A 23,149-nucleotide genomic window follows, 5' to 3' on the forward strand; every position below is an offset into this window, starting at 1 on the left:
CCCCACACATACACAAGCTTGTGAAACCTAAAAATCTTTTGCATTTTTTCAATCACACTGACAAAACCCTCTCAGCGATGAAGGAAATTTTCCTCACTTATTATCTTGTCTGTAATGAAAGAAGCGCTGGATGCCGCATAACTTTCTCCGGCTGAATCCTCCTCCCTGCCTACAAACGTCAAACCTGCAGCCAACTGCTGTATAAATAACATTTTTATTTATTTAAAATGTTTATATTTATTTAATTCTGCTGTGAGTGAGGGTGTCGCGATATACTCATTTTTGTAGCCGGGGAGTTACGCTCTGTAGCCAGATGTTCAAGTGTCAAAGTCCCACCAGTGATGTCGTTACCACCCTCGTACTCGCATCACAACACAGCAACGCCCTCTTGTACACTAAAGGTAACTCAGAGAACAGACTGTACCCTCTGATAGGCTTGATGGATGACATCATACGTGAACCCCTGAGGCATCTCGCTGGCTCTGTACTTGGCTCGCTCCAAAGAATGATCCAGGAAGCCCTCTGATGTGGTGGCTATCACCGTGGAAACAAGGGGTCGGATCGCTCCTGCTGCCTGGGTGAAAACAAAAAAATAGAGGATTCAGTCTTTAGAAAGAATCTTACACACACACACACAAGGTCTGAAAGCTCTTGTGAAATTAGCAAATTCTCTCAAAAAGAGGCAAAACTGACATTAACGCCCTCAATGACACAGTCAGCTCAGTTTGATGAACAACAAATCCAGATTCCTTCACAACTTAAAGTTTAACCGTAGACAAACTGTGACGGCAGAAAAGTCCTTATCTGTTATTACTCCTGTGGCGCATTTTGTGGAAAACACACATCAAGTTTCACCCGACTTAGTTGTTTCTATGTTTAGTGACAAATGCAAAAAACAGACTGTTTTACAAGCTGAATTTTTAAGTTAATATACCAAGAAAAATAAAATGTCTAGACAGGAATATCCCCAAAGGGCAAAGATCAAATGCCTGAACAGAGACTAATATTTTCCAAACACCTCAACTGGGCACAACTTGGTAAAGTGAATGTGGAGGACGGTGCAGTTCAGATGCATTTTACATTTCTGTGAAGTTAATGGTGGAACACGTTCAGAATCATCAGACAGACATAAACAAAGACACACAGGACGGCATGAAACGAGCCGAATGATCGTCAAATCAATCTGAAAATGCATAAATTTCACCAAACGTTCGCAAGTAGGAAAAAGAAGTCCAAAGACTTGAGCTTGTCGGCTATTAGGTAGAAAAAATGCGTGTATGCATCAGCATCGACCACAACAATCAGCCCAAATGACTTAGAAAATATGAGACATCTGCAAAATATTGTGCATCCATGAACATAATCATGAAACACAAATAATGTGATGCTGCTGAAAGCTGAAAGAAAAGTGGATCTCGAGTTCCAGTTCTTTCCTTTGTCAAATAATTTGATATCTGTTCATCACTAACTGCACATTTCAAAGAGATAATCTTGATCATACTTAAGTCAGCAGCCATAATACAAAATAACAAACAATCCATCTAAACCCAAACATCTGGGTGGCGGATAGCTTGTCCTGAGATAATATTTTCATCTCACTACAGCATGACTGAAGGCAGCTTCCAGGACTGCGAGCGTGTGCGTCCAGTAAATGAAAGGAAAGCAAACATGTGTTCCGCGTGTTACACATGATGTTAAAATCAAAATGAATCTGCTGCTTCTCAGTGGTGACAGGCTTCCTGCCATGAGCGTGGATACTGGCAAGATAATGAAGGCCAGACTGCCGGCTGCGAGAGTTCATCACAAAACACACACGCTCAGCAACACACCATAAAACAAATGCTGGCCTCGTGTCAGGGTGCTCTTGCTTTTTTCACAATCAGTGTGACCCGCATTAAGCACAGTCTCCTCTCACAGTCTCAGCCATGAATCTTCAGGAGGCCCCTCTGCAAGTGTGATGCTCACAGAGACGCCCAATGTTTCCCATCCATCACTGATGAAACAAAACGCCACCACTGGGAACGACGGAGCCGTCACTGATAAGCACTTTCTGAGAAGATGCAAAGGCCTGGTGTGAAACCTTAAGGAGCGGTCATAAGAGCCGTGTGTCTTCTTTGGTCTGAGCGCGACTGAAAAACTTGACTATGCTGTATTTTTTACCATTTGGATTGTTTATGTTGACATTGCACAGTGAAAAATGAACCAGGAGGGATGCACAAACAAAAGGCGCTTTGATAACCTGTCAGCCCACCAGGTGAAAAGGTTTGATTCCAGCCGCTCTGACTGCAGCCAACCATGATGCATTTGTCTACACTCTGTGCCGTAATTGACCCTCTCTGGTTTTCAGCTCAGATCACATGGAGACATGAAGTACGGGCTACAGCCGAGATTTAATTAGCTGCACTACGCTGTCCAAGAATGAAGAACTACTGGCATTTTAAGGTTGTTTCCTCTGTTTGTAGACGGATTACGAGCCGTCTCTGAACTGCGGCTCTCTTGGAAATAGACACGTCCTGCCTTTATGAGCTACTGGAAACCCTGACAATCCATGGAGGTTTAACATTTACAATTGGAGCGTTGGAGATAAATTATGATCATTTCCAAATTGCGACATTTACTGAACATTTTAAATGTTTCCTCATGACAAAATGACCGTCTGGCTACAAACTGAGTGTTTGCTGTGAGCAAAGTCCCATTTCCACTGATACCTGAGAGAACGCATCTCCTTGAGCTTCATGTTGTCCTGCAGACATCCAAGAGATTTCCAGTTTTGACACAGCTTAACATCATAGTCATGACTTTGGGTGGAAAATCTGGGCTTCTAGTGAGTGTGTGATTGCACATCGATGAATCTGATTAAAAATTTTCCGTTTTGTCTTAAATGACCGAAAACAGTGTCAAACGGGATTTACTGTCATCTTCTCGTCTTATGTAGGCTGCAGCTTCAGCCTGCCAATTGTTCTCTTGATTAAGCGACTGCTTGCTCCATAAAGCACCCTGAAAATAGTGAGAAATGCACATTCCTGCTTCTCAGAGCCCACGGTGACATCTTCCTGGTTCTGTCTGATCAACAGTCCAAAACTCAAAGTTCAGTGTTGTATAAGACTAGAGCTGCAGTGATCAATCAATCAACAGAAAAATATTTGTCAGCTATTTTGATAATCAATTAAACTTGTGAATCTTCTGGGATTTCAGACTGTCGGGTGGAAAAATTTAAGACATCTGAACACCATACAATTCATCAATAATTTGATTTAAAAGGTAAGCTTGTTAGTTGCAGCTCTATAAAAAAAAAAAAAAACATCTGAAAAATCTCATATTTGAGCAGGAACCAGAGAACATTTGGTATTTTGGATGAAAAACTGTTAAAATCATTGATCAATTATCAGAGTAGTTGTAGACTAATTACAGTTAGTATAAAAACACAGTTATTAAGCTGGTTTCAAAAGACAAAGTTTCTATCCCTCTAAGTGCCCAGGCGTTTTGGATAAAACAGCCGTTATCATACTGACCCCTTGCTCCTTGGCAGCCATGGCTATCTTGTACAGAAGGTCCTCCTCCACAAAAGGTCGCACGGCATCGTGGATGATGACCACCTTTGGTCTGTCTGCCGCCGGCCTCTCCCCTTCGCCAAGAGCCAGGACTCCGTTACATATCGACCTGTGACGAGTCGAGCCGCCTGGCACCACTCGGACCTTCCTGTGCTGGAAGCGCTGGATGATGTCCGTCATCAGGTCCATGTTTTCTTTGGCAACAACAACCACAATGCACTGGATCCATGACACCCTGCAAGAAGAGACCATCTGCTCAGCAAAGTCTGTATGGTAAGGTGAGAAGATAGGCAGAGCACACACCCTGAGCCTCGTACAGGAATTAGGCCTGCAACTAATCTATTGATTGCTGTTTGCTTGTTTAATATGGAGGAGGATGAAAAAAACGCTCGCTAGAAGTTCCAAAGTGATGTCTTCAGATTGTTTGTATTGGCCAACCAACAAGCCAAACCTCAAGATACCTGATTTACATAGACATGAAAATCCTCACATTTGAGAGGATGAAAACAGAAAATATACAAGACAAAACCGTAAGCGTTGAAACGACAAGTTGAGGTTTTGCTTCCTGTTTCCTCTGCTTCCAGCCTTCTTTCCCTGCTAAACTGGCCTGCTGCTGGTTTTGGTGTTATATTCAGTGCACAGACGTGAGAGTGACGTTGGTCTTCAATTTCCAACCCCAGATGCGGTGGTTCAATTCGGCCTTATTTTCTTGAGGTCTTTTTCTTAAAAATAGGTCATAATTGTCGATATAAACTGAAATTTAACCTTTTATCTTAATAAATTTTTAGTGACAATCCCCAAGTCCTAACGATAAAGGACCTGCAGAATTTTCCAGACCGCGTGTCCACACATGAGTGACCTCACTTGGCCTGTGGAAGTGACACGGATGACCTTTGACCCTCCCCATACCGAGAGCTTGTGTAGTCACTGGAGGCCACACAGACAGCATTTCCGCCTGCTGTCTTGTCCACAGGATGTTGCTGCATTCACTACCCGACAACACGCAAACACTGACAACGAGCTAAAAGCAGACACAACTGATTATAAACACCGGTTGTTATTGCACTGTTGTAATGAAGGTCAGGCAGAAATCACAACTGGTGTAAACATCCACCACCTCTCTTCACTGTTATGGAGCCGGACATATCAAGACAATATTGCTGTCAGTCCTCTAGTAGTGGAGGAAACACTAAAATCCTTTTGCCAACACAAAAATGAAACGCAGAATAAGCGAGGCTAATTTTCACCTTAAAAAACTGAGTCACAGGGTGTTTTAGAGGGACGCCCACGAGGAAACAAGTTAGGAACCAGAAAATATGAAAGAGTCAGTTTCCCCACCTTACAAAGAAATGTGTTCTCATTTATTATTGATTATTCCACACTCCTGCATGCACCTCAGGACAGTGGGGTTAAAAACCATGTTGTCCATATTACTCTGTGTCTGCTTCATATGCAGATTAAGTTTCATTTTGTTCACGCTACAACAAAGGCTCAAATTTCTTTATCTTAACTCGTGATTATGTGCAAAGAGGTCATACACATGTAAAGCGTAGCTCAGCAGTGGAAGATGTACTGTGTTGTTCTTAAGAGACAATACATTCCAGACACAAGAACAGGTACAGGTGTAAATGTACCTGTGAAACTACAAATTAGCATCAAAATAAAGTAGTTAAAGTAGGCTGCTAAAAGTAAAAGTACTCATTATGCTGAATGGCCCATTGCACAATAATGTATATTATATGATTGGATTAGAATTATTAATGTGTTAATGTGTATGTCACTTCAATGCTGAATTTGGTAAAGGTGGGGCTAATTTTAATTAGTCTATACGTTTTATCTGCTAAGTAGTTTGTGAATTCTGGGGATCAATAAAGTTTTATCAGAATGTGGACGATTATATCCTAATTTATTCTTCTATTCAAAAGACAGGCCTTCAGCATTGCCTGCTGAATTGTAGTGGAGTGGAAGTATTAAAAACAGGAGATGAAATAAAATTCAAGTACTTCAAATTGTGTTTAAGTACAGTAATTGAGTTAATGTACTTGGATACTTTCCACTCCTGCAGTAGCTACAGTATTGCCTTCTGATGAAAAGCAATTTCCCAAATTTCCCAAAATTAAAAATTACATTAAAACACCATAGAAAAAACCTGTAAATACTCGAATGAGCATCTCGCAGAGACTCGGACCGTCAGAGGAAGAGGAAGTGCAGGCTCAGTGATGTCACTCTACCTGAACGTGGACATGCTCACAAACCGGGACGTTTTAGCCGTATCCTAGTCCAGTGTTTTCCTACCTCTCGAAAGCCTGGATAGTGTAGCTTATGAGTGGCCGACCCAGAAACGAGCAGAACTGTTTCGGTGTCTGCAGTCCGGTTCTCTCTCCGGTGCCACCGGCAGGAAGAACCACAGACACCGGGAAGTCCACGGTGCGTGCAGCCGACTGGTTATCGCTCTTCCCAGCCTCGCAGGTTGGGAAAACCCCGGGATGAGCGGGCCTGTCCGGTTCACAGTTATCGCCCGGCTTGCTGACGGAGTTAAACTCCATCAGTTCAGAGATGGGGAGGGTTGGGGGTCACCACAAGTTATCCCCGAATGTGTCCATTCTCAGCTAATGGGAAGGGAAGGTAGCGGCAACGTGGATGGAGATTTGGGAAACAGCGTAGTCAAGCTAAGATAGTTAAATAGCGTACTTCCGGTGAATTATTTCAAAATAAACCACCCACTTCCCAAGTCTAGGCTGGTTTTGACCACATTGAACCTTCAACGTGTAAACATCTGCCACTGAAATGTAGAAAGTATCTAAAAATAGAAATATATCCATAAAGTACTAATTCCCTGCACTGTGTTGTACTGCAAATGCTAAAGGTAAATTTGTGTGCTCTTCTGACTGCCAATAATCCACTGAAACAGAAAATCAGAATTGATCTTTTTACTTTGAAAATTTTCTTTTTTATTTATGTATAAGTGTGTAATCACAAAAAATGTGATTATCTGACTTTTTGTTTAGCTAAAAAATATTATAAATTATCTGTGAATTTCATCAGTAACCCTTAGCTTACATTGGGACTTATATAGTGGCCAGATTTAAGTTTAAATGCATGGCCTCCTCTGGATGAGAGGTCACTCTGTGTGAGTTATCACAGTGAACTGTAGAGTCATATAAGGAAAAGTATCCAACGACAACAATACATGTGATAAAAAGTGGTATTTATTTCATATAAAACTATTACAAGACAGACTGATGAAAAGCTTTTCCAGAATTCACATGCTGACGTCACTTAAACAAAACTTATCATATTATATATTGCCACAGAAAATATATTACATCATAAATCTTACATTGTAAAATTTTATACACAAGGCCATACTTCAAAAGGCAAGTAAGAATTTGATATATGTACAGGTATATAAACAGGATTTTTTTTTTGAAGATGTTTGGTGTCATCTACTGGTGCCCAAACAGCTGACTGCAGATCCCCATATTATGGTAAAATGAGTATAAGAACACATGCACATGGCCACTGGGACAACGTGAGTTTGCTCAGGGCTCCAGAAAGCTCTGCAGACTGCACAGCCCAGTTCTGTTCACATTGTCTTTAACTGCATGGATTCAATTGTCAAGAAAAGTCCTTAGCATGCCCTTTGGAGTTCTCCATCATAGTGAGGCACCAGCTTCACCTACATCAAGTCCCCGTCACATTGAGAGATAATCCACAGCTCTGGTCGTCGTGTCCCAATATCAGCGAGACAAAACTCCCGTTAGGTTCATGTGGATTCAGAGTCTGCACGCCCTCAGGGCTCAGTCTCGTGCCAGTTCTCGCTCAGCCGGGTCTTCCCCAGCCTCCTCTTGCTCTTGCGCTTGTGCAGGAGCTGCGGCGGCAACACAGCCGGCTCCTCGAACTTGTTGCCCGATTCGTTGTGCTGCCTCGAGTACCTCTTGCACTTGCAGGATGTGACCACGGTGATTTTGTATGTTCTCGTGCTGCCGTCCTGGCACTGCAGCTGGATGCGCTGGGTGCGGGTCTTGTCGTTGACACAGCGAAAGTCCTGGTTGCTGTTCCGGCGACCCCACAGCTTCCTGCTATAGGAGCTGACGATCCAGTTTTGAAGCATCTGAGCCGGGAGACACTCGCCGGTGCAGATGAGCTCCTTGATGGGGTTGATGCTGGTGCAGTGGCCGTCTGAGATGTATTTAGTGGACCTCAGCTCTCTGCATCCGATTTGGCTTCGTTCTGTAGAAGCACAAAATGACAACTGTGAGAAAGAAGGATCTGCAACTTGGCCATTTTTTCAATTATTTTCTAATTTTTTTCATTCATTTTGTCTATAAAATGTCAGTGAAAAGCGTGTTAAGTTCTACACAACCCCTGCAAATGTCTTTAAATGTTTTGTTTTGTCCACAGCTAAAAAGCCAAAATATTCATGTTACCAACTGCTGATTTTAAGTACATGAAGAAGAAAAGGGCTGAAACAAGAGAGTGTTTGTTTTCTTTCTTTTAAAGATTGATTAAAACTAGATTAATCGACTAATTGCCGACTGACCAATCGTTGCAGCTCTAATGTTAAATTTAGTTTTCTGAGAGATCTGAATTTGAAAGTCCTTTTTGGCACTAACTCAGACAACAAAAGTGCACATCCCAGCGACTCTGTGTCAGTACTTCTTCTTCATGAGACTGAAACATGAATATGTGATAATGGTGGCTCATCGCCCACCCTGTTATCTTGGGTATGAGCTCACAGGAACACAGGAAATGAGCCCACAATAGCACACTGACCTTTCAACTTCAAAAAGTTGGAGAATTATGTCATGTGAAAAAGGGAAAACATTTTTATTAGCCCAGCAGGGATTTAACAGGAGGATTACGTCTGTGCTGGAGCTACGAGCGTCAGTATTATTCTGCTGCAGGCTACAAACACTGTCCTCCTGCTCTCCCCTCCAGCACTGTAACCCAAGCTCAGGTCCATTCACACAGCTCCATACACCCACCCGTCCTCCTCCTCCTCCTCCACCTCTGTCACAGTGTATGATGAATGAACAGGGGTGAGGCTCTCTCTTACCCCCCCCCTCACCCCTTCACTGTCGGCTGCTGGGTCTGAAAACACCTCCATTCAGCTGCACTGGCACCCATTCGGCTCCTGGGCCCATCGCCGGACAACCAGGTGTGTCTTACGCTGAGGGTTTCCTCAGTCTGTGCTGGAAGTCATGAATGCAGCAGCTCGGGGAAGCAGCTTTTCTATGGCGTTCCTACAGAAATCTGACTGCACAGAGTGTGTTTGCAAGACTCTAATGCAAGCAAGGCTACATTTTAATGTTCTCTGAGCAGTCTGCAGTGTCTTTGGACGATGTGTAGGTGTGTGGACATGATGATGATGACGGGATTGAGAGCCTGATTAAAAAGGTCCCTCATTTAACCCCTTAAAAAAATGTCACTTTTAAACCTGAACTTCACCAAGAGCTTTCGGCCACATGCACACTTCAGTGAGGAAGAATGAAGAGATGAAAGCAGAAGGAAGTGAGAGGTAAGAGCAGATGGAAGAGCTCATGTGTTGTTCATGCTCCTCGGACTGGACTACAGTAATCCATTACATCATGCATAGTAAGTGAGGAATAACACCAGGAGAGAAAAGGACGCAACAAAAAGACGAAGGATGTACAGCAGTGACACGGGAGAATCTAAAAGAGCAGTTTAAAGTGCAATAAGGTCACAGGACACACGTTACACTCCCCATACAAGGATCACAGGAGAAAGCCTGACAGCATCCTCCTCACCCTCCTCACCCACCTCCTCTGTCCTGCGCCGCGCTGCCCGCTCCTCTCCCACCGTTCCGTGCGCGGTTCAGGGTCACGTTGCTCTGAACCTCCGGCACCGGCGCGCTCACTTGCGAGAAGAGGAGCTCGGTGGCGTCGTTCTTGAAGGCTTGGCAACTCCTCAGCAGGATGCAGACCACGACCAGGGAATGGCACGACTCGTAGGCGCTCAGGTGCATGGCGGCGTGTGGGAGGTGTACGTCCGACGGGATGCAGACTGATGCTGGGCGAACTGCGTCAGATACGTGATTTTATACAGCCGGTCCGCCTCCCGCTTTGGCAGCTACTCAGGTGCGTCTCAGTTGGGAGGCTCTGATTGGTCGTCACGCTCGTAGGATAACCCCGCCCACATCTTTTATTTTGGAGGCTTTAAAATTGGATAGCAGAGAGGATGCCTACATCCATGATGATGATAATGATGATGATGATGATGATGATGATGGGATTACACGCCTGAGTCAATGGCTCATTAACACGTGGTTTTCGGTTTGGTTCATTTGCAACATCTGATCTATTTATAAAACACAACCGATTCCGTCACAGTTAAAATCTTGGACTTCCTATTGTTTTCACAGTCCACCAACCTTATCAGAATTCCTTTATTAATCCCTGGAGGGAAATTCTTGAAATTATGGCAGGGATGTTAAAATAGAGGAGATAATCATCGAGGGCAGGGAAGAGACAAAGGTTTTAAAGTGCTGGCTGGCAGAAAGAGGGCGAGTTTTTCCATAGTTTCCAAATTAGATCCCAGGTCAACGTTGGTTTTTGGTGTGTAACTGGTATACAGCAGCTTCTGCACGTTAAATGAGACAGAAAGAGTGTTTAGCAGTCATTAAATCAAATTGGGTAAAACCACATTGTTTTCTCCAGAAACATTTTGTAGCAACATGTTTCATTGCCTGAGAAACTGCAATTGAATAATCATTTTAAAATAACAAGATCTGGATCTTCATTTATCCAGACTTGTCAGCTGAATGAACCCCAGCCTCCAAAACTGTCCTAAATCACATTCCCTAGATTAGTTTTGACGTAACATTTGCCCTCACTAAACTCCAACTTAAAGCTGCAGCTGCTCGAGCTGCAAGGTGTGAACGTGTGAATGAAGTCTTTCCTTCCTTCCACACCTCTGCAGCACGTTGGGAAACCCAGAAGAAGGTGGATGAACCTCTCTGCACATGTCTGGACGGTCATCATTTTAGACTTAAAGGATCAGTTGAAAACCAGTTGCAGAAAACCTCGGCTGAGCACTAAATTACTGATCAATTTTGCTCAAATTTCCTCTGAATTGGTTAAAAGTCTGTGACATCTGCTGTGTTGTCCTGTGCGTCGGACAAAACACAGAAATTAGGCCACTGCTCATTATTGAACATATCAGTCATACGTGTGTACAGAGCTGATGGTTTAAGACATCAGGAACTGTTTTACCTTCTGCTCTGGATGTTCTCCATGTTGTGACTTGCCTCTCGGGCACACGTTTAATTCAGGAGTGAAAGGCGATATTGTCTGCGTATAATTTGCTGTCTGTCTGTGCCGTCCTCCCTCGGCCGACCTCTCAGTTCCTGTCAGTCACACGTCTGATGATCTGAGTGCGCAGACTAACTGGAGTCTTTGTGTGTCCGCTGTACAAAACAAGCACAGATATAATTACTTTTGTGGGGAACATTCAATCCAGACTCGTCTCACTGATGTGAAAAGAGGCGTCGTGCAGAGACACTAATTGTTGCTCATGAGAGTGGAAGCTGATATGAGGATCACTTGTTGGTTTTTATTATCACACGAGCACCCTTCTTAGGACGGAGAGTCGTGGAGGCCCGAGGACGTGACTTTCCTCTCCCGAGTGAAAGGTTGGCGTTTTAATCAAATGGAGCAATACCAAAAAACTATTAAAAGTAAGAGTTAACAGGAGAAAGTAAACACATAAATGAAGAAATGTGCTCAAGAATTCAAAGCAGTAAATGTGAAGAAAAAGTCGAGTCTTTGGTTCATTTTGGTTGTTTTCAAGATTTCAGATCAGGAAGAAAGACATAGGAAACGAGGAAAGAAATAATGAAAACAGGAAGGTTGGAAATGAATGAAGGCAGTTAGATAGAAAAGGGAGGGAGGAAAGAAAGAATGATATAAATAAAAAAAAGTGGGAAGAAAAGAGGTTAAAAAGATGTTGGAGGAAAGAAGAGCCTGACTGATACTGATTTATATGTGATACGGACCAACGTGGACTGACAAGCTAACACATGACTGATAGATCGATCGGTTGTGTTCTACAGGGAAGAAAATTTAAAAAGATGGTAGAAATGCAGAAAGAAAGGAGGAAATTAAGATCTATCAGTGGTGCACTATGACCAGACACACCTGTTTGCTTACATTTGTGTACTTTGGTCTGGGGCTACAGTTTGGACTCCTTAGTTCCACCCAAGGGAAACCTTAATGCTACAGCACACAGTGTATAGACAGTTTGTCCTTTGGACTTTGTGTCAACATCCATGTTTGGTTCTCACCGTAACAATGCCTCCACACACAAAGCCCAGTCCTTTCCCGTTCAGAGCTGTGACTTCAACCCCACCCATCAGCTTTGGGATGAGCTGGAACCTCATCACCACCGACACCAGTCAAGCCCGACTCGACGAATGCTCTCGTGGCCCGGTGGGAACACATCCCCGCAGCACAGGTTCCAAACCCTCGTAGAAAACCGAACATTAAAATGAGATGTTCAACAAACTCGTCCAGATGTAAAGTTCAGGTGTCCACATACTTTTGGACACTTAGGGTGTTTTATTAGCTCATGCTGAATGAAAATGAGCTGTTTGCTTAGCCACCCTCTCGCAGTCTCTCTTGTTGTTGGCACAAATGCAGGAAATTGAAATTCAGAATTTGAATTTGTGTTATTTTATTTCGTAATCTGAATGTCCTTGATTTCAGACACAAGAAGGAAAAAAGCTAAATATAACTGAACGGCAGATTTGACCGCCTGTTCAAGCTAACGTTAGCTTAATGACTTGGTTGCAACGCTGGCCCCAGATGAATTCTTAACGTCTCCGGCCAGTTTGAGTTTTTAATGTTTGTTTTAATTTGTTTTAAAACAGGAATCTCATAACAGCAGTCCAACACACGTTTCATAGCTACTTAGCTGTTCCTGAGCTAAATGACTGGGGCTAAATCTACATGTTACCAGCTGATCGATGTTAGCAGTGCTGAGGCAGTGTCATATTGTCACATAGTTTGCTTTCATTTTGAACATTGCTTTGATGATGTATTGGGAAAATGTGACGTAACTTTGCTGAAGTGTGAACTCTCGCCAGAAAACAGGAGAGAGACGCCAACGTTAGCTTAAACTCTGATAGCAAGCAGCATCCAGAGCTGTCGGAGCGCTTCTCAGGAGCGACTTTGTTTCTTCACTAAATGTAGCTCATAAATCTCCAAACTAATGTAGTTATAAATCACATCTATGGAGGGGTTTAGTGAACGATTCAACACATCCAAAGAGCTAAACCATCAGCAAAACACAGAGTGATGCCAACACTCCAGTACCAGAAGCCTAAAATGAAATCGCGCCTTCCTGGTTGTGGCATTAAATCTCCTCAGCAGGTGAACACAGTCTGTCATTAAAGTTCACACTCGGTTTCCATTATTGTTTCCTCACTCTTTTGTTCTTGCTAAAACAGGAACACCAGAGGCTCATTCACTCTGCTTCCGAGAGAAGATAAAGAACAACATGGCCGGCTCTTCTCAGAAGACTGTTTGCACTTCGACGCCCTCTCTGAGCTTCTTATGGGACCGGGTTAAATGAATGCTGGAAAGGTGAATATGATAGGCCCCAGCTTTTGTGTTCTCGCTATGTAAAGAAACAGAAAGCAGACTGACTCCCTCTTGGTGCAAACACGGAGCGGCAGTGAAACTCAGGTGCCCCCAGCCCTCATGGGAAATGAAAGGTGGTTGGGTTAATAGCATATTGACAAGCAGCATGGCAGGAGTGTGTGCATGATCAGGAAGTGCCCTCATGCAGCAATGTGGGGTGTGGCGAGGGCGACCGGAGGGGAACAAAAGGAATGCACAACACCTGGAACAAAGCCAAAGAAGAAAGGTCATCGTGGCGACAGAGCTGGGCAAACATCCCAACCGAAGACATACAATGGATGGAGGGCTGCGTCTCATTTCTTTGTTGTTCCCTTAGATTGAGCCTATATGACAATCAAAGGTGCTTGTACTGTTGGTTTTGTCAGAGGCCAATGAGCTCAATAGCCAAGATGTGGTTCTTTCATGTGCTTTGTTTAATTCTCTGAAAATTAGAAGTGAAACAACATAATGCATTTTCCAGCTAATTGCTTGGCTCTGCCTGAAGTGAACAGAATCATGTCTACCAGCACTTCTGAAGCTTAATTAGCATACTGTATCTTGTTTGTAATTTGTACACAAAAAGAAATGTAAAAATGACAACTTGCTGTTTTGGATGTGTTGCATCCACAGTTGCTGTGCAGATGTGCTGGCTGTATGGATAAACTGCGGTTCAGCAGGAAATTGTTGCAGCACATACTTCACTCTAAAACCACAAACTGTTATTTCTACATTTCTGTTTGTGTATAGATTTAACAGATAGGCTACAACGTGTTTGTTAGTAGAGGCGGCTTGTTTGAACACTGGAGAAAGTCAGGCTGGCAGGTTCTCTCTGGTTCCAGTCTTTAAACTAAAGTCTGCAGACATGACGGTGGCATCTCCTCATCTCCCGCCCAGGAAAATCTACGCGTAGTCCCCAAAATGTTTAACTATTTTATTCAGCAGAGGGATTGCACATCTATTAAGTTACAAAATGTACAATATTTCCCTCTGACATAGGAACTGCTCAAATTAAATGTTCCAAGTTCCTCCTGTGTGACAATGACAGGATTAATTTAATGAAGGGATTCATTCCAAACTGCACCAGCTGGTGGTATTGATGTTCAAAGTGTGTATCCGTGTAACCAGCTGATCACCTTTCACCTTTAGCGCCATTGGAAACCCCAGTTTAAATGAACCTGCGAACTAAAATTCAATTTTGGTGAAACATCGCCCCCTACTGGACATAAGCGTTCACTACAGATGAACGATGCAGGTATTTAATCACTAATATGTACCAAATTTAACGGAAAAATGCCCCAAATCTGACATGACACATGCCTGAAAGCCAAACCAACATAAAAGTGACAGTTTTTAAAACCTAGAGGAGAATTATTTTTTGTTTGTTGTGACTTCAAGCACAACAGGAGTTTCCTGGCAACAGGTGATCCAAAAGGTTACAGACAATGGAGGTGGAGAAGGTAGGCAGCTTTACGTCAAACAGGGCCACTTTTAAAACCTCACACTGCAATGTGTTTCTGTTTTTATGTGTTCCTTCTGTCATCCTAAATACAGGACATAAAAGACTCTCTTCACAAGTGTGGAATCAGGAGGGATGTTGATGTTGGCCGACTCAATCTCGCCTCAAAGTGAGACAAACTCTTTTATGTTTTGGTGTATCTGTAGCTCCCACTGCAGCTGCTGAGAAGATTGAGTTTCGCGCTGCTACATTATTTCACAAATAAAAGCAGATTTAGATCCAACCTTTTGCTATTTTGCTGGACAGAAAACTCACGGGCGTCCCTGACTTATCCAGATTTCACTTTCTGAGGGAGTTGAGGCTGAATAACAACAAGGTAACACGTTTCAACAGCCAGATTTAAATTTCATGGGAGACATTTTTTTATTTTTATTTTGAATCTTTCAGATCAGAGATCTCAGCTGTCGTTCTCTCAACTGCTGCCTGACTGAACTTTACCTCCACAACAACAACATCAAGTCCATTTCTGGTGATTTTTTAAACTTTCTCCTCTGAATGTGAGGATAATGTGGGTTAACATGTTCTTTTTTCACTGACCTGCGAGAGTAACAGGTGGCCTAAAATTTGAGGTTGACTATAGTTTTTCACTTTTTTAAACTTTGTTTTAAATGAACTCATGGAAGGACACATATTTTATGGATGCCGTTGCAGTCCCTACTTGTTGTTGACATATTTAAATACACTTGGTGCCCCTTTAACACCACAAACTGACGCTGCTGACAGATGGTGAACCTCTGAATTCACCCCTCTTTGCCTCTCACACAGGAACCCTGAATCATCTGACGTGCCTCCGGCTTCTTTTCCTCCACAACAACCAGATCAGGGGCCTGGAGGACACGATGCACGAGCTCCGGAGGATGCAGCAGCTCCAAACTGCAAGTGAGCGACTCCATCGAGTCCCGTCTCGAGCCTCAGCCAAGTCTGTGCTCACGCTGCTGTTCTGTCTGTCATTCGCTGGATTCTGCTAAACATGAGGGCTTCTTTGCAGCTTTTTTCCTCAATCCCATCTCCCATGAACCAGGCTATCGACACCATGTGATCCACTGCTTGCCTTCTATCCAGGTTCTAGACAGAAAAGGTAAGACATTCAGAGCGTGTCTGACCTGCAAAGCCAAAAGGCCGTGTGTCTGTGGTCTCTCAACGTTCGTCTGTGTCTGTTGCGTTTTTCAGAAGTGAAGTCGGCAGAGAGAAGGAGGTCGTTCCAGATGTACAACCAGGAGCGTCACCACGTCCTCCAGTCTGTGGCCTTCGGCAGACGGGCACCGTAGTCCACTTAAGCTGACAGGATGTTTGTTATTATCTTGGCGAATATTTCTGTCATTGCACAGTGAAAACGAGTGGTCTACTCAGAATGTTTTATGACTGTCACTCTCAACACATTGCAGTACATTTTATGGTCCTGCTCATAAAGAGGAATTCCACATTACCTTAATTTCAGCTGGTGTTACAATCCTCCATAAACTATGGTCCCCATTAAGAATTTGCCTGATAATTGTCACATTTTTAAGATTTCTTCAGTACCAAACTAATGCTGTGATATTTGCCTGAACATTCAAGGGTGCACTGCAAACAGCAACTACTTACAGCAACTTTGGCACACTTTACTGGCACCGTTTTTCCAAGATGGACCTCACAGCTCACTCAACCTGCCAGTGTGCCTCACAGGATGCTGTAATTACACAGTTTGGCCACTAGGTCATGTTGTCTTCAAAGCCCAGTGCTCTTCCTGGGGGCTTGTTCATATCAGTTGAATTTTCATCAGCAGCAGTGACACCAATTCCCATGATGCCACACTACTTCAGACTACGACTCATGTTTTGATTGTTTTGGATGAGAGACCCCTGGTGGCAGATATCAAATACTGCGAGTTCAACAGCTAACTGATGCCTTTTCGATGTGTAGCCAAAAAGAAAAACGAAAAGAAACCTTGAAAAGATCAACATGATGAATGGGCACTTTGATGAAGCTGGTCTTTATTTAACGTGATTAAGCTCATGTTGTCTGACATGTTGCGAATGATCAGAGCTCAGGACAATCAAAGCCTCGTTGGACCCGTCGTTTGACTGACACGTCTCTGTCCATTCAGGCTGCGCAATAAATAAAAGAATATCAAGAACAAACCACTTAAACTCTGTCAAAACACTTTTTCCTGGACCTGGTGTTTCTTGTGCTGTGTGCAGCAACGCTTGATCAACAAAATGTGTGTGGGATTAGTGGGGGGGGGGGGGGCAAAGAAACAAAACCTTTTTTGTCACGATTTTGAAAAATCCTGAGCATTAACATCATCTTTCATGATACACTAAAAATAAATTCATATTTAAGTCGTTTACATTTAAAAATATATATTTTTGGTCAACAGTGTGCAGCCTTCCTCTCCGCTCACAATCTGCCAGGAGGTTACAAAACAAAAATAAATCAAACACATTTCAACCCAGCAAACAGCAGTCACTTCTTTCCTGCACAGGACGCTACAGTTTAAGGCAGAATTATGTTCCATCATTAGCTCAGATTACCCACAATTCCTCCCAGTGACCTCTACCACAAACACATCAGCCTATGCAGTTTTCACATTCACAAATGGAAATATCATGTGAAAATTAACATATGAAAAAAAATAATAATAAAAAGACAAAAAGACGAGCGCTGTGGCACAAACTTCCCTCAGATTCTTTAGTGTCTTCCTGCCTCAGTGACAATCTCATGTCGATCATAAATACGGTTTCTGTTCTCCCACTAAACCAGTCCTTGTCTGGCTTCCAGTCCCACTGCCAGTCCGCTGCCTGTCTGTGGTGTGTGGATGCCTTCTGGAGTCGGCGTTTGCTGACTGTTCTGTTCTGATGTTCCTCAGTTGTCCGCAGCTGGAGTGGAAGTGGGGTTTGAGGTTTGTGCCGCAGAGTCCGAGGGGGGGATCTCGCTGCCGGTCTCCACTGAGAGCTCCTGCATGGAGTCCGTGGCCTCCTGCACTGCTTTACTCTCCTCTGAAACGCAGAGACAACGTGGTGACGTCTGGGGCATCGGGGCTACAGAGTCCAGACCCCTCATGCAAATTCCTTTCTTTTTTACACCACGTCATGAAAGAAATACTGATCATTTCCAGCTGAACTCTACAGTATATGTTTGTTTATTCTTTATCCAATCCAAATAAGATTATTTGCCTGATGTTAGTGCTCAGACGTTTTCCAAAAAACATTTGTTTTACTGATGTAAATGGAGGAATTAATCGGTTAGTTCAGGTGTGGCTGTGACTGCGATGAACTACATCGTGAGAATACATTTTGGACGGCTCGTCCGCCCTGTTTTGTCATGTTTCGTCCGTTAGACAGACGATGTACCTTTGCTCTGCTGCATCTTCAGTTTGGCTGATTCTGCCTCCTGCTTCTCCCGTTGCTCCTGGAGCTTCTTGCAAACTTTCTTGTGGGTGAACCAGTGCAACTTTTGGCAGGCTTGGTCACAGTAGATCACCTAGTGCCAAAACAAGATGAATGAATAAAAGTCACAGACTGACGCGGACTTGACTGATTTATGGGTGCGAAAGCAAATGACTGGTTTTCAGCCACATGGAATCCTTTACTGAAAACTTCACCAATTTAAATATAAACGTATGAATGCAAAAAGGTGAAAGAGAGACACAACTGTGGCAGCACAGAGAGCCCTGTTTTAATTCATCTCTCTTTCACCTTCATCCCACAATCGCTGTGCCAGACGAGGCCCCATTAAAATGTATTTCGTGATTTGTAAGACTTGTTTGATGGGGTTTATTGAGAAGAAGTTGCAGTCTAAAATAAAAAGCATTTTGCACAAGAAGAAAAGAACTGACTGAGATACTGCTGACACTCACCATTTTACAGGCCGAGCATCTCTTATCGGCTCCCTTCTCTCCACAGGAGGTGCAAAACTCTGCGTCCATGAAGCCCACCTGACCTGTGATGGCCTGAGTCAGCACGGACAGAGCCATGGGGTCGTTACCCTGCGAAGATGAAAGGGGGGGGGGGGAGAAAACCAATTAGGCTTCGCACAACAAACTGCTAACAAAAAGTTTCACCTTTAGTCGGGAATCATTTAAATCCAACGTAAAGTTTGTCTGAAAGAATTGATGGCAACAAATAGCTACACTTTCATCATCAACACTCAAAGTTTAAAACTAGATCGACTGTGACGTTATAAAAAGGAACGGCAGAACACTGCACTCAAACTAATAATCATGTCTTAGCCGTTGGCAGTCACTCATGCAGACTCACGATCTCCACAGGAGCGATGCTCCGCACCAGCTGCTGCAGCAGAGTGGCCTCACAGTAAGGAAACTTGCGGATGCACTCTCTGATAAACTTCTCTTGGTACACGGGGAAGCCATCAGTGTCCCGACCCTTCAGCAAACTGCACACACACAGACACACACACACACACAGACACACACACAGACACAGACACAGACACACACACGGGGATGTTTACAAGGCAGGCACAAATTACCCCCACAGGTACAAAATTAGGCTTCGCTACATTTGCAGGGTATTTACTGTTTGTCTTAGTAATGGGCTATGACAAAAAGTGTTTCCTGCTGCTGAACTTCTGATATTGTTGGAACTGCAGTGAGCATTTATCTCACAAGAGGAAGGTTTCACATGAGCAAACATTAGACAAACAACTTTATGTTGTCAGTTCAACAGAAGGCTCAGTTATTTATACAACTGGACTGGACGACATATGAAAAAATAACTCTGCAATTTCTTTTCTTTTTTCTGCAATATACATACAATAAATAGTTAACTTGTCTTAAGTGACATTGTGTGAACTCTTGCTCTCTCCATGTATGTTAGGAATAAACCACAGTTTTCACACTTGCTTTTCCACAAAGCTACATCCTCTTCAGTTTGCAGTGATAAATCAGATGCAGCAGCCATTTCTTTAGACATTTCCATTCCCTCCTCTGGTCCACTTTACCTTCATAAAGCCTTCAATGTGCTCCTTTAGTAAGTAAGGAAAACGGGACACAAATTCTCCATTAATGTCCACGCGTGGCCTCACCTCTTGATGAGGCTGTCCAGCTTGTCCTCGCGGTCTTTGAGGAAGGAGGCACACTTTCCCAGCACGCAGCCGATGTAGTGCATCTTCATGGCCAGCACCTCGTTCATGTCCTGCTGCTTGATGCACTTCTCGCAGATGAGCTCCATCACCCGGCGACATTTTTCTAGAGCCTCCACCTCCGCCAGCAGGGGGTTCTCCTTCACCAGCATCACCATCTACAACACATCAACAAGCGCCATTTCACACAGAAACCTACCCTTTCAAAATAAAACATCCCCATTCTCCAGGAGATATTTTTATCCATACCCACTGAGCCCAGGCTCTACAAAGCTTTCTGGGTGTATTTTTGGCACAGACGCTCATTTTTCATGCTGTTTTCCAATCTAACTAATCACAGCAGCAGCTGATTAGTTCTCTGATTGCTTCTCTCTTCGCCACATGCAGAAATGCAATCAGCGAAATTGGCAGGTGGTGTGTTTATGTGAAGAACCAATCATACTGATGAAGATTATTTCTCTACTGTTAATATTTCCCAAAAACGTGCGAGGAGACATTGGAAGATGGCTGGATGAGGAGCACTTTGATGAGTTTAATCTGGGTCTGAACACTTTGCTACACAACGACTACAACTAAAACTCAACCATTATTTCCTGTCAGTGGTGTCCTACCTTGACGGGGTTCAGGTTGGTGCTCATTATGACCTTGTGGAGGGGTCCAGCCAGTTTGGACGGCAGCTTGGGCTCCTTCTCCAGACCTTGGGCCTTGGTGTAGTAATCCAGTCTGGCACGAGAGAAGAAGTTGTTGATCACCGTGACGCAGTCGTGCTGCCCTGAGGAGGGAAAAGAGGACACATGAAAGTGATGTTTGTAACACGTTTGTGCTTAATCGTTAACACAAGCGAAACTAAAACATGACATATGTAACTACATCTCGGATGTTAACATGAATGTTATTTACGAGTCAGAAACCCACAATCACGCTCACTCTGGTGTGACATGAACAAGACACATGAGGTTTTTTCCCTTTCAAACAAACACAGTGGTCGCAAACCATATGTCCCTTTACAACATTCAACGTTTGACAGGACCCATCGTGTCATTCGGTCCTCAGGACTCTGTGCAGGGTTATGGAGTGATATGGAGATCGTTCACGTCACAAACGGTACTAAGCAACAGCTGAGGGTGTCAGCACACAACATCTGAAGTGATATGACAAAGATATTGCACCAATCAAATTAAGAAGACCAACATCATCAGTAAATACCAAAAACACCCTGGAGAACAACACCAAAAAATAAGCAAACAGACTAAAACACTATGGATCTTAATGCTCCTGACTGACAAAGAAGCGGCGTACAATCCCTCATTTTTGTGTGTGTGTGATGATCCAAGGCTTAAGAACAATAGACTGCTGTGTGAATGAGCACACGTCACATCCAGACGTACCGACAAAGGCGGCCATCTGTGCAGCGGTCCTTCCCACAGAGTTGACCACGTCTGTTTCCGCCCCCGCGTCCAGCATCATCCACGTGATATCAGTCTTACCTGCAGGCACAGAGGAAGAGGAGTCACAACACACACAGGGACAGACTTTCCAAAGTGACAGACATGAGACTTTTAATCCTAACTCTGTGATGATCAACGGCATACCTGACAGGCCAGCAAACATCAGCGCTGTGTATCCATGTTCGTGTTCATTACAATTCACATCCGCTCCGTGTTGAAGCAGCAACCTGCACATGTCTGCTTTTCCTTTGTAAGCAGCGTGCATGAGAGGCGTCATCCCATACTGCAGACAAGACAAGAAAAAAAAGACGTCTGCAACATTTAAACTTTTGTATGAGGAACAACACTCGCACAGCTTCCACTACATAACACATCAGTTACGAACACCTGGTTTTGACAGGTGGACAAGAAACAATGACAGACAGAAGGAAGGACATGGAGGACATGAAGGACCTTCTCCAAAGCCCTTCAGTGTGGTGACTCACACATGTCTTGTCCCACACATATGTCATGGAACAAAGGAAGAGCTGCTTCTATATAACAAACTGTAGTGTTGAACTGGTGAACCCCCCCCACGCACACACACCCACACACACACAGCAGACAAACTAAACACTTGATTCAGATCCAAAAGTGATAAGATGCAACAGTTGATGTTTCTTTGTTTAAATCTCACCAGCAAAATTCTTTTGTCAATGCTTTAATGCAAGATGTATTTCTACACAAGCTAAATGGAATCAGTGCAAAGCATCAGGCCATGTAAGAAATGCTCTGTTACCTCATCCAAACAGTTGACTCGAACATCCTTACAGCCCAGCAACCGTGAAGCCTCTTGAACATTTCCTGAGAGCATGAAATTCAGCATTATTGCAATATAAACACAAAATCAAACAGTAAGCACACCTTTTTACTGTAAAGATTTTGTGAAGACTTGATGTGTCACATTGTAATTGTTGCATAATACACACTTCTCTACCCCTACAATGCAATGCCACAGACCCAGCGTTCAGAATACACGTTATGTTTCACTGAGGTGGACATATTAGACAGTAAGCTATCAGAAATGAGCTACTCGTACACATTATTAGCTGTCAGCTAAGCTATTAGCTATTAAAAAGCCTAGCCTTTAAATTCACACTGAAGTTAATTGCTGTGATTTAACAAGGTACTCACCGGGACATTGTCAGAAAGTATTACACTGACACTATTTCGTGACATTTGTAAGGTAACTGTTCATATACAAGATACAGGATAACTTGCAACAAGAGCTAACCGCTGTGCACGGTTCCAAAGGGATTAGCGTTAGCTGAAGAGGCTTACCTGCCGTAATAACCTCAAACAATTCCTTTTCGGTTGGAGACAAGTCCCCCTTCTTAGGAGCAGACATGGTTTTGATTAAAAGTTTGAAATTAGACTAAAGCGGCACAAATAACACGCAAAGGTCTTGATTAAATGCTTGGTTTCCAAGGCTCTGACGGTCTGCCGACGCTCCGGCATGAAGGCTAGCTCAAGCCGAGCTGTCATTTGGATTGTACCACTGCGTACAGAGGGGGTGTAGAAGGCTTCAACCGAGAAAAATCTTCAAACTTTATACACCCAGCCCGAGTAGATTTTCCAAAATAATTTAATTAGGACAATGTGATAAATGTATACAGAATATATCACATAACATTAGTCTAATTATTTGCATCCAATACACTAAAATCTCCAAAAGGGATCTCACCCCTATGTTTTTCACTGAATAATCAGTTCCGCTGAAGTCTAGAAAGTTCATACAGAATGTAAGTGCTTTAAAATCAGCCACATGTTGTGTTCACTTTGCGTGTTACAATAACGAGATGAAAGGTTCAAGTTTCCAATACGTTCCCATAAGTTTCCTTTAGTGAACAATGAGTGAGAAGGCTAAATGTA

The 23,149-nt window shown here is 43.4% G+C and overlaps 4 protein-coding genes across 10 annotated transcripts in view; 1 reads left to right on the top strand and 3 right to left on the bottom strand.

Moving 5' to 3' along the window:
- Positions 1-6,232, bottom strand: part of crppa (CDP-L-ribitol pyrophosphorylase A) — a 37,455-nt gene extending 31,223 nt beyond the window's left edge. For all 6 annotated transcript variants that reach the window (XR_006844338.1, XM_046399911.1, XM_046399907.1 and 3 more), the window contains exons 1-3: positions 5,847-6,232; positions 3,513-3,786; positions 425-574 (exon numbers count right to left, since the gene is read on the bottom strand). Coding sequence is in view for 5 of the 6 variants with exons in the window: in XM_046399911.1 (XP_046255867.1) it covers positions 425-574; positions 3,513-3,786; positions 5,847-6,097 (675 nt within the window). In the remaining variant the exon portion in view is untranslated. The remainder of the gene's footprint in view (positions 1-424; positions 575-3,512; positions 3,787-5,846) is intronic.
- A 510-nt stretch (positions 6,233-6,742) lies between these two features.
- sostdc1a (sclerostin domain containing 1a) lies at positions 6,743-9,659 on the bottom strand. Its single transcript, XM_046399913.1, has 2 exons — positions 9,336-9,659; positions 6,743-7,784 (listed from the first exon to the last, which is right to left on the bottom strand). Exons 1-2 carry the CDS (start codon positions 9,538-9,540, stop codon positions 7,345-7,347), a joined length of 645 nt encoding a protein of 214 aa, XP_046255869.1. The 5' UTR covers positions 9,541-9,659; the 3' UTR covers positions 6,743-7,344.
- Positions 9,660-14,538: 4,879 nt separating this feature from the next.
- LOC124065225 (leucine-rich repeat-containing protein 72) lies at positions 14,539-16,532 on the top strand. 2 transcript variants are annotated; one of them, XM_046400411.1, is made up of 7 exons: positions 14,539-14,649; positions 14,744-14,817; positions 14,955-15,024; positions 15,168-15,177; positions 15,474-15,587; positions 15,697-15,786; positions 15,879-16,532. In XM_046400411.1, the coding sequence occupies exons 1-7, from the start codon at positions 14,635-14,637 to the stop codon at positions 15,974-15,976; spliced, it is 471 nt and encodes a 156-aa protein (XP_046256367.1). In that variant the 5' UTR covers positions 14,539-14,634; the 3' UTR covers positions 15,977-16,532. The 2 variants fall into 2 exon arrangements, with proteins under 2 accessions (XP_046256367.1, XP_046256366.1); XM_046400410.1 differs by having other exon boundaries at positions 14,548-14,649; positions 15,096-15,177.
- Positions 16,533-17,030: 498 nt separating this feature from the next.
- Positions 17,031-22,782, bottom strand: ankmy2a (ankyrin repeat and MYND domain containing 2a). Its single transcript, XM_046400409.1, has 10 exons — positions 22,559-22,782; positions 22,017-22,081; positions 21,383-21,521; positions 21,179-21,277; positions 20,402-20,562; positions 19,734-19,948; positions 18,947-19,082; positions 18,547-18,675; positions 18,041-18,170; positions 17,031-17,686 (listed from the first exon to the last, which is right to left on the bottom strand). Exons 1-10 carry the CDS (start codon positions 22,623-22,625, stop codon positions 17,553-17,555), a joined length of 1,275 nt encoding a protein of 424 aa, XP_046256365.1. The 5' UTR covers positions 22,626-22,782; the 3' UTR covers positions 17,031-17,552.
- Between the last annotated feature and the right edge of the window lie 367 nt (positions 22,783-23,149).

The sequence above is a fragment of the Scatophagus argus genome, chromosome 9, assembly GCF_020382885.2.
Source record: "Scatophagus argus isolate fScaArg1 chromosome 9, fScaArg1.pri, whole genome shotgun sequence".
In the NCBI taxonomy this organism is placed as follows: domain Eukaryota; kingdom Metazoa; phylum Chordata; class Actinopteri; family Scatophagidae; genus Scatophagus; species Scatophagus argus.

Coding starts and splice junctions, on each gene's coding strand:
- sostdc1a (XM_046399913.1), bottom strand. CDS start 9,540: ATGCACCTGAGCGCCTACGAGTCGTGCCATTCCCTGGTCGTGGTCTGC. Junction 7,785..9,335: donor CGCGGCGCAGGACAGAGGAG/GTGGGTGAGGAG, acceptor GTGCTTCTACAG/AACGAAGCCAAATCGGATGC.
- LOC124065225 (XM_046400410.1), top strand. Junction 15,178..15,473: donor CAACATCAAGTCCATTTCTG/GTGATTTTTTAA, acceptor CCTCTCACACAG/GAACCCTGAATCATCTGACG. Junction 15,787..15,878: donor CCAGGTTCTAGACAGAAAAG/GTAAGACATTCA, acceptor TGCGTTTTTCAG/AAGTGAAGTCGGCAGAGAGA.
- ankmy2a (XM_046400409.1), bottom strand. CDS start 22,625: ATGTCTGCTCCTAAGAAGGGGGACTTGTCTCCAACCGAAAAGGAATTG. Junction 21,522..22,016: donor GAGTCAACTGTTTGGATGAG/GTAACAGAGCAT, acceptor TCTTGTCTGCAG/TATGGGATGACGCCTCTCAT. Junction 18,676..18,946: donor GCATCGCTCCTGTGGAGATC/GTGAGTCTGCAT, acceptor TCATCTTCGCAG/GGTAACGACCCCATGGCTCT.